Source organism: Pholcus phalangioides, unplaced genomic scaffold (genome assembly GCF_987345545.1).
Source record: "Pholcus phalangioides strain wild (caught in Gottingen) unplaced genomic scaffold, Ppha-v1.0 ptg000015l_1, whole genome shotgun sequence".
In the NCBI taxonomy this organism is placed as follows: Eukaryota; Metazoa; Arthropoda; class Arachnida; order Araneae; family Pholcidae; genus Pholcus; species Pholcus phalangioides.
The window spans coordinates 448,738-464,711 of record NW_028301608.1 but is presented as its reverse complement, the minus strand read 5'-3'; the positions used below and the strand labels follow the sequence as shown (position 1 = coordinate 464,711).

The window sequence follows — 15,974 nt, the reverse complement described above, 5'->3', positions numbered from 1 at the left end:
CCATGTTGTGCGTGCAACATGATGGTGGTGGTCATGTGGAACACATACTGCAGTAATAAACGATTTGGGGGCATTCTGTTCGTTAATTTGCGTGTCTTTTCTGTGGCTTGTGTACGTCAGCGCCACCTGTCGGCGGTTTTTAGTTACCTTTTCCTGTCAAAAAAATTTCTGTCACCTAGCGATGCTAACCCTGCAAACCATGTTTTATTTCGGTTATTTTTCCGGTTTTTATTCCTTTTTCAAGTTTCTACGGACTTTTTGCCCACCTTGTATGTCTTAACGCCGAATTCTTTTAACTAATACAGTCGACGCTGCTTATTGTTAGCCCGTTCGGGTTTGAGACCGTTCTCGTAAGTACGTAAGCGAAATACCGTTCCCTGATTTCAATTGCGTTGTGTTGTGTTTATAAAGTATATAACCCAGGCAAAGTTTACACAAAGTAGTCATACACGAGATGCTGGAAGTTAATTAGTTTATTTACACTGTAGTTAATTGAATTAATGCAAATTGTATTTCTCATGTCATCATCCTTATTAAAAATATTAATACATATTCCATTCAAAGATACTTAACAAAATCTTCGGTTGGCCCCCCAAAACAATTAAGCTCTTGGCCCTGAACATTATATGACCCGTGATTTTCCATTACATCTCAGTTCGCACCCAAAACAATTAATTACTAGTACCTACACTATACGTCACATATGGGAGAGAGAATATAATCCATGCATCACTCACCAAGTTGCAGAGAGAGACCCTTCTCCAGTCTTTAGCTTTAGCCCCTTAGACACTCATCGCAGCCAAGAAACCGATTCCTCTGATCACAACTCTCGTCTTCACAAATCATCTCTTTTTCAGTCTAGTTTCGTTACTGCATTGCTCTCTAACTCTCCAATTCTCAATTCTCCAGATTTTCTCCTCCCTTTAAGATTTCATTTCGGACGTCCCCCGTCCCTTGGAAAACTCCACCCATTTAATTTGATTTGATATTTACCCATCATCTCTAAGTTTCTATTCGTTTCTTGAAGGTTTATTCATAAGATTGGCCACTGCCGATCCATCCCTAATTTCTTTGTCCAAGCGACTCTCCCTTCAGGACCCCGAGAACCCCAACGGCCATGGCCTAACCTTTAACCTACATCGAAGCTTCCCATGACTAACACTCGGCATTTCAGATCCTCTGTTATACTTTAATTGCACCCCCTAAATAAAGGGATTCTATTTCTACTTAAATGGCCGTCATCTATTCTCAATCTTGAAATTTGTCTATTCATTAGTTGGTCCCCTTTATTTTCTTCGATTCCCCGCTTTTTCTCCAAGAAAACACTCCTCGGACGATCCCTTTTGCCTAGGGCACCCCTGAAGTACAACCGACCGATGCTTTGTGACGGTAACTAAAAGATTCCCTAATGAATGGCTATTGCCCCATCTACTTACATCGGCCTGTGATTGTATTTCTTTTAATTGGGACTATGTTCCCACCGCTTGGACAAAGCTTCTTCCATCCACACGACGCCACTTACTTTAAACCCTCAAGAAACATGTCTACCATCCATAAGCAACCATTCTTATTTACGTTCCTATTATTCCATTATTTGTTTGCTGTACATATAGTATATCGGTTACTGTCGCCTGCTATCGGCGCCTGACCTACAGTTCTAAATAGCTAAATCCAAAAATCAAATTAAAATACTCCAAACTATCAATTTAAATATATCTGAAAATAATAATTTTAAATATTCCCTCTATTCTCTATTTCTATTTTAACTAGAACAAGCTAGTTAACATTATTAAAATCACGGATAATGTTACTGTTCGGGTATTGTTATCACTTTTTCGAAGAATGGAACGGACCGATATCATAACATTCATTTTCATAAAAAAAATTCATTTATAGTTTTGTCGGGACTTCGGATAATGTTATAAATTTCATTTTTCCAACGAAAGTGTTTTTTGCATATTTTTAAGCTAAGGTTTAACCAAACTTAAGTTTTTTTCTTATTAGTTATCGGTATCAAGCTGCAAGATAAGAGAGATATGTAAGAGGCTAGAAAATGTTCTCGTCCCACGCTTGTTGATAAACATTTCTGTACATCCATGTACGAGTGGAGCTGCTTTTGCAGTTTCCTTCCTATAGTGAAGGAAAAAAGTTTTTGATCAGTTTCTTTCAGTTGACCAGATTCAAATTTCTTTTTTCGAGAGACTTTCCCAAGGGTTAATAAAACGTTGTGTACATTAAAACAATATATCATAATTCGTGTTATACATTAGACTAGTGATGGGTAAACTCTGCCCACCGAAAGGTTCCATCGGACTCGACAAAGGTGTTCCGATAGAAAAGTGTCAATACGCACAGTACAATAAATATCTAGGCTGATCATATTTCCTTCATAAAAATACGGGTAAGAAAAATCTATATTCATATGGGATATCACAAATTATCGCCAAAAAAATTGTCAAATGTTAAGTTAAGCTGCTAATTATAGCCAAAAAAAATTGTGAATGGCAAGTAAAGCTACCAACTACCGCTAAAATTGCTGAAAAATCACCAATGGCGGGAAGTAGGAGCTTCCACAAGACACAATGGGTGAAAATTTATGTAATTCACCAAACAAAACGTATGTGTTTGGCAAATACGTCAGACGAATATGTTTATATGACTAAAATTAATTATGATATAAATTATATTATATGATAATTATGACTAAGTAATGAAAACAAAAAAATTTAAATTCTTTAATTTCTAAAGTTCAAGTAAGTTTTATTGAAAATATGAGAAAAAAACGCGGGAAATTTTACAAAAATATTGGAACTGCAAAATTATTACGGAAAATGTCACGTAAAACACACGTCACACATATGGTCACACTATGCACACAAGTTCCTTGCCTGCGAACAACAGAAATACAGCTCCGCGGACTGAAAAGTTAGCGCACCACTGGGTTAGTGGAACAACCTTCACTCATTTTATTATTCCATGTGAAAATCTGTATTGAGGGAGTGCGAACGGCTCATTAAATGTCAAAATGTGGTCAGCGATGCTAATAAAAATTCATCCGGCCGAAAGTTACGGCAAGAGGAAGTTTTCTTTCTGTCGGTGCCACCCTCTTACACAACTCTCTCGTAACGTACATTCAATAAATAATCGAACTTCGAAACGCACATCAGCGAAAAAAATGTTATATATAATTTGTTCTTGGTCTTTACAGGGTGACTGGCAAATGGCCAACGCCGCTGACCCGAACGGATTGGTGTCCGGCCACGCCTACACAGTTACAGCAGTTGCGAGGGTGAGTTGTTCCAGCTCCTTGAATACATTAAATTTTCATTGCTTTTATGTAGAAAAGGATTTCTATTCGCTCTTATTGCGCCTAATTGTGCGCAAAACAATGCAATGCAAATCGGATGTTGTAGTATGTTCGCATTACAAGATCTTATTGGAAAAACACCGCTTTTCAATACGATTACGGATGAACGAAATCTAATGCACAAGATTGTATGGGCGGCTTTGTGTTGAAGCTCTATGTACATGATGCGCGGGTGGCTCTCCACCTTTTTTGACTCGCGGAGCCCTTTTAAGTAAAAATATTCTATGACGGAGCTCCGTAGGCCTATTTTTTAATTATTCATCAAAGTTAATGATTTATTTCTATTATTTAAAAATAGTTATAATTATTATTTTTTAAATTTAGTTTTTTTTAATTTCCTCGAGTGGGCACGGAGACCCAAGGGCTCCGCGGAGCACCGGTGATGTACAGGGTAGGGCAGGCCAATCTCCCGAAATGTATTTATGGGGCTTTTTCAGGGCCTAGTGACCCTCTGTCATGTTGGCTGATGTGCTTAAACATTTTGTGCTGCATTCAGCCTTCCATTTAGCAACTACACAACGAAAATTTTGGGTGTCAATACCAATTTTTTTGCCGCCATGGCGACCTGGGATTTTTGTCCAGCCCTGCCCTAGCGAGTGTGTGAGCATGGGAGCGACCAAAAGATTGACCTAGAAAACGAGGAACATATCTCTCTGAGTGAAAAAAAGTGTGACCTAGAGCATGTGCATGCATGAATGTTAAATAAACGAGTGATCTAGAGCTTGTGAATTATAAACAAAATTACCCATGGAGTAAGGGACCAGGTCACTGAGTGATCTAGTCTAGAGTATGATGGAGCATGACTAAAAGAGGTTTCTTGGTACTTTCTAGGTCACTCCCCCTCCTCAAACATTCTCTAGGTTTTTTTCTCTCTTTCGGTTACTGACATATCTACTACTTTACCGCACACCAACGCTGGTCATATAGCGCCATGCGTCAATTTCCAACCAGTGGAATTGGGTGGGAAATGAAGGCTCCATATATCCATCGGTGGCCGCCCCAGGTTCGGTACGTTATAACTTGCTTCTGACGTTCAATGCCCGGATTCGAACCCATGAACCTTGATGGTAACCTTCATAGCGGAAGACGAGCATCTTACCACTGCGCCACTCGTGCGCTCACTACCAACATTCCTGCACACTTCATTGATAGCTCTTTTGGCTGTTCACCAACCTGTTCCTTCACACTCTAGGTCACTCGCATGCTCGCAAACTATCCTTGTCCTTCTTTTGGCCACTCACTGATCTGGTCGCTCACTATGGCCACTCTTTTGATCACTCCCATGCAAGACCAGTCCTGGAAATTCTGTCTCCTGAGACGAACAATATTTGCCACCCTTTAGATAAGCCTATCTGAAAAGAGTTTTCTTTCTTCATCTCTATTACCTTGATACAGTAGTTCCCAAAGTGTTGGTCACGACCCCTTTGGGGGGGGGGCGTGTGTAACGATGATGATTTAAGATGTCACGAGAAAATTTCCTAAATGGAAAAAAAACCCGTTCAGATGGAGTAAATATATAACAAATCAATATTCTTCTTTGAAGGGTGGTCCCATAGTGGGCGCACTTGTTTACATCTTTTCCTATGGGTTTTGGAAAAATGTCTGCCTTTCAAAGGATTAGTTGAGCTTTTAGCACATATATATTTAGCACATTAAAATTTATTGAAAATAATTTCAAGAAAAATTTTATTCAATCAAGTATCACAAAGTTTTTGCTCATTTTTAGGAAAAAACATGCAAATTGAAAAATTAATACATTTATTCTGAATCCAAAGACAAAATGCACACATTTATTGAAAATCCAAGAAACGCTCTCCTCATTCCTTAGTTTTTAAAATCGTGATTCTCCACGTTATGTTGCTTACATGTTGTTAGGTTGCGTTAACACATAAAGAGAAGTTTTTCCTACCTTTTTAATTATACGTTGTAGCGAAATATTCTAGCGAAGCAACAGCCCTGAGTTCATATGTTTGGGACCAGAGGAGTAGTTAACAGGAGAGAAGGCTCGTGCCCTCCACAAGACGATCAAAAATTAAATGTTTCCAAATATTTGAGTAAAAAATTAAAATATCGAAAAAAAAAACACATTTGTACCGTATACTGCTATTTTTATCGATTTCTGTTAATTTAAGATGCTTTTTGAAGGTTAGTAGCTCAAAATTTCTCTGGGAGAGATTCCTTGTGCTCACCGATCCCAATGTACCCACTCCCGGAGGTCAATCTTGCGTACGCCAATGCTCGTGACCAGGGCGTGGGTATTGCAATGTGGTAGGTCTTCTCATGGTAACCTGATAGGTAACGCAAATTCTACTACACGTCATTCTACCGCTTGATCATTGTTTGGCGCAGCATAACCTTGATGGTCCTTGCATCTAAAAGAAACAGACGCCAATCCAATCCGAAGACGCATATGCATCCTCGAATGAATGATAGAACATATCGCAGCAAATCCATCGGAAAAAATCAGCAAATCGTTTTCCTAAAACACCATATTACTTCTTAAAGTTTATCCCGTGAATTTAGAATCACCCTGTATTTTACGTGTGAGAAAGATGAATTAGAATGACTTACGCCACCTATCAAATAGAAGTGTTACAATTCTTCGACTGAAATTAGTAACTGGATTTTGATTAACCTGCCGTATAAAATGACATGATATTAGTTAATATTTTATAAGCAACAATATTAGCTAAATTTTCAAGTTTGCCTTGAAATTTTAACAATTGTTATTTGTCAGCGTTAAAATAATATCAATAACAACGTTAAACTTGCAAAGTGTGTAACTATCGTAGGCTTTCTGTAAGTACAATCAAAAACAATATTAAAGCCAAAGGTGGCTACAGTTCGTGAGTTTTATTAACGTTGTTTTACCGCCGACAAATAACAACTGTTAAAATTTCGAGCCAAACTTGATAATTTAACTAATATTATTGCTTATAAAATATTAACTAATATCACGTCATATTGCTTTCTTTCACACGGCACATTAATCAAAATCCGGTTACTAATTTCAATCGAAGAATTGTAACAGTTTTATTTGATAGGTAGCGGAAGGGGATTCTAGTTCATTGATGCGTTTCTCACATGTAAATATAATACCGCACTGTATAATTGTTTTGAATATTTTCTGGAAGGCACAGTTTTGCTGATGAAATTTTATTTTTACCCGTTTATTGGTTACGGATAAAAGTGCCTAAGAAAGGCATCATTTTTTCATGGTAAATAAATGGTGTTTTCATGGTGTTTTCTCATGGCAAAATATTGCCGTTTAGAGTATGAGAATGCTTCCATGTACACAGAGCTTTGTTTTTTTGCTGCGCAAAGAAAACTTCCCTATATTGTATAAGGCAACATGCTATTTTATCATTCCGCACAGATATCTAATTTGTGAGCAAAGAAACAGGTCTGTGTAGGTATAATAAAAGGCAATGTGCCACCTATCTGGGGAAAAAAAATTAAAGGGCGCATTTTTCATGTAAAATAATTTTTCCTTTTTATTGCGAACATCGCGGTGCTCATCATTCCTCCCACCATCCTGGAACTGAGCCCCCCCCCCCCCCAAGACTGAGATCTTTGGTGGGGTCTCCTCCATAGTGAATTTATAGTATAAAAAGAAGAAAAACAATGAGGCTTCTCCCGGGCCCCCGTGCTAGAACCCTGCCCTTGTAGGGATCATAATGCTCACTTAAACCATTGAGGATAGATGCTTGATTTCATACTCGGGAGATATTCACGAATAACTCAGATGAACACCTTAAGATTCAATGATTAGTATCATGATTATTTCAGTTAAATCCATATGTCCGAGTTCTTGTGCGGGGTGATTTTATTCTAGTGATGGTTATAATCAAAGCTCTCGATACGTGAATGTGGCTCCAAATAGGTTGACAGGGCTCCAACCTCATGAATCCCAACCATGAGTTCAACCGTCCGTGGCACGGAGACCCATGGCCCCACATTCCGCAGTATAGGGCCCTAGGCTGAGATCTTTGGTGGGGTCCTACCAAAATATAATGCACCTGATGAGAATTATATCGGGCCCCCGGGCAGGAGCTCTGCTCAACCCACCCCTTTTGTGGGGACCATGCAAGGACCTCAGTTCTGCATGGAATAAGAGCTTCGACGCGATAAGATTTGGCAATACACATGTAAATTAAAAGGTGCTGCCTAGTCTTTCTTTCATTTTGCCCGGGCACTGGTTATGATTTTGTTAAGGCAGCAGTAGGAACATGCTTTTTTTGGATTAAATATACAAAAATTTGTAGTTCCCAACCGGGGGTACGAGATGGAAAAAAAATTACTATATGTTGACTGATTATTCAGAAAAATTAAAATGATGGTAAAAATTCAATTTTTCAATTCCTAAAAAAGTGCGAATCATACCAATATTTTGACGCCTCATCTCGTGACTTCTACTAGCAGAAATGTGTCCTACGAATTTTGCGTTGTAAAAAGTTTCTTTTTCGATTACCGATTGTACTTTCCATTTCAGTTGAGAAAAATACCGTTATTTACCTAAACTATTTCATGGTTTGTTTACATTGGTAACTCGTGTTATTAGCATGTCGTGCTTAGATTTGATACTGTCGTGAACACACGACTCAGGAAAAACGCCAAAAAGTTCAGTCAAGTGACAAAGAAACTCAGTTTATAGTTGTTGCGGTTGGAATCAACATAAGTGAAGAACTATCCAATGAATCTTATTTCCAAGTCTCAAAAAAAATGCTCTAAAAAATAGTAATTTTTTTTCAGTTTCGTATTTGAATTAATTTTCAAAAAAAAAGCCAGAATTAAATATTAGCCACAGCCGGAAAGACATTAAAAAATGAGTAAAAGAATTCATAGAAATTAATTATTGGATAATTAATGCAATCAATTGCAGAAAAAAAACACCTGAATTTTCTAACGGATAAAACGTATTATTCAAGGGGGTGCGGGTAGAAAAAAAGGTTGGGAACCACTGTAGTAACTTAATAATAATATTATATCCCCGGCAATTCCAGGTTGTGGTGTTGCAGGGAGTTTTCCTCCAATAGGGTTGCAATAAATGGAACACATTATCTCCAAAGATCGTAAATTGTAACACATTTGACACATACGATAAACATGTTGAGATCAATCGAGAAGTTATTCATACTTAGCTGGGACAACCACAATTTTTTGTATGGGCAGTGCATTATACAGTATTAATTATTAGTTTTTTTTTTCTTTCGTGACATATGCTTTTATATTGATTGCTGTATTTTGGTTATATTTGACATCTGCATTTTTTTTATGGGCATAATATCTTCAGCCACCTCGTTGAGCAATTTGACTGCTGTGGCCTTTGTGTTGGTGTTTGTATTTGTGCAGAAGAAAAACAAATTTCAACCGCTCCCCCTCCCCTTTTCCCCGAGAGAAAATTCTGCGTGCGCCTATGGATAGATCTTTACATTTTTCATCCCGTTGTACACACTACAGATCCTATAAATACTGTTACACGCTGATGATTCATGATTTTTTAAACTTTATTAATTGTTTTCCATAATAGGTGCCGCTCACAGACGGTGACAGAGCCAATTTGATAAGGATTCGAAATCCGTGGGGTAACGAAGTAGAATGGAATGGATCCTGGAATGACAGGTTCGAACTTTGACCTTAACCTCTTAAAACTGGTATGATATGTAATGCATTATGCAATATGTGTGTGTTTGGACGATGCATAACTCTGGGTGATACCCGACTTACGCCAGTAATTCGTTTCAAGACTAACAACGTAAGTCGAGGTAAATTTTTTTTATTGACAATGCCCCTTCCTAAGGTGGCCAGGGACGCTACCATCCCCCATGTTTACAAAATGATATCCGAGAGAAAATTACGTCTGGCACTCGGAATTACTATAAGTGTCCATTCTGAGAGCGCATGCGCATTAGAGGCAAATAGATGTTCGAGAATTGATATATTTAATTACGAACGGCTAACGGTTGGGAGAATCAAAGGCGACCGTAAAGTTCATGTGTGTGTAGTTCGAATTCCGCCGCTCTCTAACCTATTTTTTCCCTGTTTTACCTTACATCTACAGTTTCTTAAATGATTATTTTTTTCTCACTTGCACTCAAAGCTATTATTAAACGTCCCGACATTCCCGGAGGTGTGTGGGGTCACGATACTTTTTCTGCGAGGGATCGCGTATCAGCCAGCTGCCCCACACACGTTTATTACTTTTCGCATAGTAAAATGAAAGTATTTGAGGTTTTGTGATTGTATTGTAATCGCTTTCTCAAAAATAAATAAAAAAATGAATTTTTCACAAACACAACGGATTCGCGAGTGTATAATACCGTAATCCGAATATCACAGTCAGTGGTTCCCCCCAATTCTTGAACAAACATCGTTTTCCCTCCGTGTATTCGGAGGAAAACCCAAAGAATCATCCGAAGAAGTAAATTAAGGGGGACAGAGTTTCTGGTAGGATCCGAACCACGAATCTTTCCGTTGCCTTCGGTTCTGAGTCGTCGTCGTGCCAACTGCTAACCGTTCGTAATTAAATACATGGGATGGTAGTGTCCCAGTTTTTCGCTATTAAAATCACTCCTTAAAATTCTTTCGGGATGCCTGCTCGTCCCTGTTTTTCATTGCGCAATGAAATAAAATTATTTTAAATATGTATTAGGCAGAATTATTTCATTATAAAATTTCGTACTTTATGCGTGATCTTTAATCTTCGTGCAGTCTCGTGTAGGTAGTACTTCTGCTGTCTTGAGGTACATGCAGTGTTACCAAAAAAGAGAGAAAAATTTCAAATGTTACTTTCAACCACTCCATCAACTTCTGCCACTCCCGGTTTGCGAACATTTCGGTTTACAAACGGACTTCAGAAACGAATTAAGTTCGTTAGACTGAGGATTAATTGTATATAGAAGCATAGACGTTGAAATATGGGACTCGGAGTGCATGAGCTCTCTGCCTTCTCCAATAATTTAAGAGTATATAATGTAACATAACGTTACTCTCCCTTCCCTTATAGCATATGGCATATGCCCTTCAATTCCGTAAGCGCGGGAAGTCCGACAAGCGCCATCCTGATGATATTTTAGCACCTCTGTGCGACTGGCCCCAACAATTCATTAGCACATTCTCTGAGGACCCTGGGATAGATATCATCTGGTCCTGGTGCTTCACTTGCACATACATTTTTTAGAAGATTTAGGACCCCAACGTCTTCCTCTCGAATATCGTTGAGGAATTTATCACCCCATGCAACACCCGTATATTGAGAGTGCATGAACTCTCTCCCCTCCCCAATAATATAAGAGTATGTAACGTACTCCCCCTTCCTTCATAACATATTACATATGCCCTTCAATTCCGTATGCACGGGAAGTCTGACAAGCGCCTTCCTGATGATATTTCAGCAACCCTATGTGGAAGTAGTGTGATAATATTTTCGTTTTGAATTATAAGTTTGCAATTTTGCACTGTTATGCCCGGTTGACGGAAAATTCACCGCCATATAATTCACCGCTAGGAAATTTCACCGACAACAGTTCGACACGAGTCGAACATGAAGCCAGTTAGAGAGCGCGGAATGACCAACTGAGTGAGGCAGTGAATGATACAGTAGTTAGTGAGTGACAGAGTGATTGGTATTTGTGAGTGAGCGAGTTACATAGAGATAGAGTAAGTGACTTAGTGTGCTCTTCCCAACAGGTGACTCGACGACAAGGGGCTCCGTTATAACCGGGCCCTCTAGAACCCTAACTTTTCCCCGTAACGCTTCGACCTCGAGTTCCAACCTTGCCCTATCTAAACACCCCTTACACTTGAAACTATCGGCTACTATTCTCCCAGATCAGGGAAATCTCCCGTCGCAAGCTCTACATAACACTATTACTAAAAACTAGATAATAATACTTTAAAAAATAGGAAAATGAGAAACATTAACGGGAAATTAAAAACACGTAAAATACATTACAATGCGAAATATACGTAAAAGATTGTAAGAAAAAATTAAGTAAAATAAAATGCTCAACACAAAATCACGAAGAGAAAAAATATATCTACTAGGAGGGCAATCCTCCCCCCCCCCCAACTCTTCCAGTGGAGCTAACTACTCGTCACATCTTCTTTAATTATAAAGCAAAATATTTCTCAGGCACTGCGAATGCCCGCAAAATAGTCATTCAATTGCCGGCTTCCCACTCTGATTTCGATAAGCAATGCACTACCATCATAAATACAACAGAATACTCGATGCACCACGATAGGCAATACAGCAGAATAAGTAATGCACCACTATATGCAATGCACCACCTTATCAGCAATACAGCAAATTAAGTAGTGATTCACTATATACGGTGCATCACAACACGCAAAGCACCACCATCGGCAAAAAAGCACAATACTCAATCCACCACTATATGCAGTGCACCACAATGAGAAATACAGCACAAAACGCAATGTACCACCATCGGCAATGCAGCAATAAGCAATGCATGAACATCAGCAATACTGCAAAATAAGTAGTGTACCATGATAAGGAATGCACCACAATACACAATACAGCACAAAACGCAATGTACCACCATCGGCAATACAGCAATAAGCAATGCGCCTTTGAAGACCGGATACACCCCGCTTCCCATCTCAGAGAGATATCGAAGCGTTCCCGAAGGATGGGTGTATCCGGAAAGTTTTATTAAAAACAACATAACATGACCACCTCAGACGAAGGCAGCAAAATAAAATAATTTACATAAAAATTGATCGTCAACTCTTGAAGTCATATAACAAATAAATAAAATCTAAACAATCAACGCCAATGGGCAATCAAAATTATAAACGGGATTATAAGATGCTGGTATATAGCCGTCCATCCCATAAGAATCCAGTAATCGTCAATTGATCAAATGATTGCCGATAATCTTGGTATATAAAATTTCGAATCACTGTGAATTAGTCGCAGATCATCAGCGTCTAAGCCGCCAGTCGTTACCGGAATCGTCACCGGGTGAACTGAGATCAGCACAATTCACTATATAGCCGAGTAAATAACACTTAATTCGTCCTTGCACACCAATGACTTGATTCATCTCCTTGCAGGTGAACTTGCTTCTGTTTTCCATTCATCGGTTACTTTTGTTGACGCCGACGTGGTCGAAGATCATATTTCCTCTTAAGATCAATCGCTGGGGCTCTTGCCGGTTTGAACTCGTCATCGCTCCCACCGCTCAGACGCGCACTTCCAGTCTTCTTAGTATGTATGCGATGTAAGTTGCTATCGAGGAACCATATATCCACCGCACCCGAGCAAGGCCCATAGGGCTCTTCAAAACTCTTTTTTTGAAACACAGTCGACCGTTTTCGTGAATAGCACCAAAATGAAATTTTTTTGTATACGGGCAAGATGTCAGGTAATGCCATAAAGATCCAATCTCACCAGAAGCACACATGGCGTTGTCCGACTTCTTGAAACGTTCTAGATACGTTGGTAATGGGCCGTGCTCAGTTATCATGATCACTTTCTCTCTAGACCAAATGGAACTATTCCAACGGACGCGTTTCTGTATTTTATAGGCATCTTTATGTGCATTCTTGTCCCATAGCTGTTGCCACTTTTGTAACAGGTCACTTTTTAGCACGTGTTTGATGTGACTGCGTGGTAGCAAGAGTTGTTCTTCCGTTGGGAGATTAAGAGCATCTTTGGCCAATCTGTCCGCAATTTCATTCCCTGCTATTCCTGCATGGCCTTTGAGCCATTTGATACTGATAGACGGATGGTCGTATAAATGCTTGCGTATTCGCCGAGTATTTTCATGTGGAGTGCGCTGATCACGAATCGCATTAATACTAGACGCGCTGTCAGTATATATCGTCGTCTGTTGATTCAGCTTAATCGCCTATTCTACTGCAGCTAGTATGGCCAGAACCTCCGCCTGAAAGATACTGTTCCCTTGACGCAACCGTCGACTCCAAGCCTCTTCAACAGATCCTTCTGCATTCATAACTACGTATGCACAGGCCGTGGATGTCTCTGTTTTTGAGCCGTCCGGGAATATACTAATAGCTTCATCCGATGAGCATTGTTCCGTACCAGGCAGCGGAACTTGATTCTGGAACAAGTCCACACTGGGATGATGAAGCCAACTCTTATTATTCCCTTCGTAGGCATCAGGTGTTGTAGGAATTCCGTCCATCCAAACCTCCTTACCCAAATGCAGGATGGTAGATCGACGAGCGTCATATTCAACATGTAGGCTGAGCGGAGGGTTTCCCGTAGCAGTATACAGAACATCATTGGCTGTAGTTCTGTATGAACCAGTTACATACAATAAGAACGGACGTTGGGCAACATCGAGTAATTTACGGAGTCTCTGTGTCGGGTTTTTATACCAGATGGCGCTTGCGTATGAAATTTGTCGTTGTACAATCGATCTGTACAAAATGTTCCTAAAGTTTTGGCGTATACCCCACTTTGGGCCTGCTATGCGTCTCAATTTTTGCATGGTATCTTGAACCTTATCAATTTGTTTCGCCACATGCGTCGTGAACTTGAACTGATGGTCAATATGCACTCCAAGATATTTCATGCATTTAGATATTTGCAGTCGAACACCATTGATTCTTATGCAGGAACGTTTTTTCTTGAGGTGTGGCCATAGTAATTTAGTTTTAGTCACCTCCATGCTGAGACGATTACCTTCTAGCCATTTTGACAGTTCGTCAAACGCGGCATCCGCAGTGCTGCCAATGTCGTTGGGAGTTCTCGCCGAGATCACAAACACCAGATCATCGGCGAAAGCTTGGACATAGACATCCGGTCCCCAATTCTTTTTCAGCAGTGAGTCAAGCACGATAGACCATAGTAGCGGACCGCTGCATGAGCCTTGAGGACAGCCCATGGCCTGATGCTTTTCCGCGTCTCCTCCATCAGTTGGCATCACAACCGTTCGATCTTTTAGCATGTTCTCCACTATACAAATGAGATTGTAAGGAATCGGTAATTTTCGTATAGTATTGATTATTATCTCATGGCGGACCGAATCAAAAGCACCGCGAATGTCTATGGAAACTATGGCCGTTACTTGACCTCGTCGATGTCTAGTCGTGATCTCTTCCATCAGTGATGCTATTGCTTTTTCTGACAGAGTCCAGTCAAGTCACAATGGAGGCAGTTTGTTTATTTTCGTGCTCCGTTAAAAATTTTGTTTTAAAACGTGAATATTAGGTTATGGCAGGCAGTAAATGCGTAACTATTGTTTATTTAGTGTAGGAGTGGGGGTTCACATATGTGGAGTTGTGTGGTGGTGTGATGTAGGAAAAAATTTGGATATCGTTAATGCCACACGTGCTATATCGGTGCAGTCGCGATCAACGGGCGACGGTTCCATCTTCCGCTATCAATGACTGGAAATTTTCAGTGACAATCGGTGTAAATTTTTCATTTGATTTGTCGGCGGGAATGTCTGTTTCAAAACGGTATGAAGATCATTCAAACATTCCAAGTAGTTCGAAGTAAATGGTATGATTACAAACTCCGGATATAAACTTCAGTGGTTTTCAAGCGGTGAAGGTGAACTACATTTAAGGACAGTCTGGACATGATAGGGGTGAGTGATTTTTGAAACTTGATAGCAGAGATCATTAACCAGAACATTTGCTATAATTCAACCTGTTAATCGTTGCCATAACTCTTATAAGTGGTGAGATATGATTTTGTAAAAAGAATCTAATGTTGTGTGTATGACTCGCCATTTTTGAACCAGGTGACAAGTTTTATTATACATGTAAATGATTTTTGGACTTTCCACTGCATTTTGTCATGTTTGGTGTTTGATGTCCTGAATTGTTTCTTTAACTGATTTTCTTTTGCCATGGTAAAAGTTTTTTGACGAACATTATACTATAATATTTTGTGAACGAATTTCATTTGGTGACCATTTAATCGGGTCACACATGTTTCTCATGCATTGGTGTTCATAATTCGTGGTGGTGTTGATAGTTTTGTGCTGAATTTTCATTTCTGAACATTTTGAACATTTTACTATAATTTTTTGTGAACGATTTTCATTTGGCGACCATTCAGTCGGGTCGCATACATGTTTCTCATGTGTGGTTATTCGTTATAATTGGTAATGGTGTTCATAGTTTTGGACTGAATTTTCATTTTTGAACATTTTACTATAATTTTTGTGAACGGATTGATTTTGTGACCATTCAGTCAGGTCACGCATACGTTTCTCATGTGCTAATATTCTTCATAATTGGTAGTGCCGTTAATAGTTTTGTACTGACTATGGATAAGTCAAATAAGACACCTGTAGGGATCCCAGCTTTTGATTCAAACATGGACAAAAAATATACCCTTGTGGGAACTTCAAATCAACCAGACTGTACAGATCACCCATTCCATACGGACATGAACACGTCAAATCCAATACTAGATCTTGAGAGAAGCGAGCACAATGAACGGGATAAAAAGAAAAAAGACCAGAAAGATCATCCAATCAACAAGAAAGCCTCCAAAATTCACCAAGTCTTTAAAAATTTGGCCAGGTCTTTCAATGAAACCTTCAATATTAGCTCCCGTTTAGTAACATCGGAAAACTCAGATGTCTCAATCTCGTCG

General features: G+C 39.3%; 1 protein-coding gene across 2 annotated transcripts in view; it reads left to right on the top strand.

Moving 5' to 3' along the window:
* Nucleotides 1-15,974, top strand: part of LOC149075191 (calpain-A-like) — a 199,731-nt gene that overhangs the window by 55,238 nt on the left and 128,519 nt on the right. For both annotated transcript variants that reach the window (XM_089242464.1, XM_089242463.1), the window contains exons 7-8: nt 3,209-3,289; nt 8,898-8,989. In XM_089242464.1, the coding sequence (XP_089098590.1) occupies nt 3,209-3,289; nt 8,898-8,989 (173 nt within the window). The remainder of the gene's footprint in view (nt 1-3,208; nt 3,290-8,897; nt 8,990-15,974) is intronic.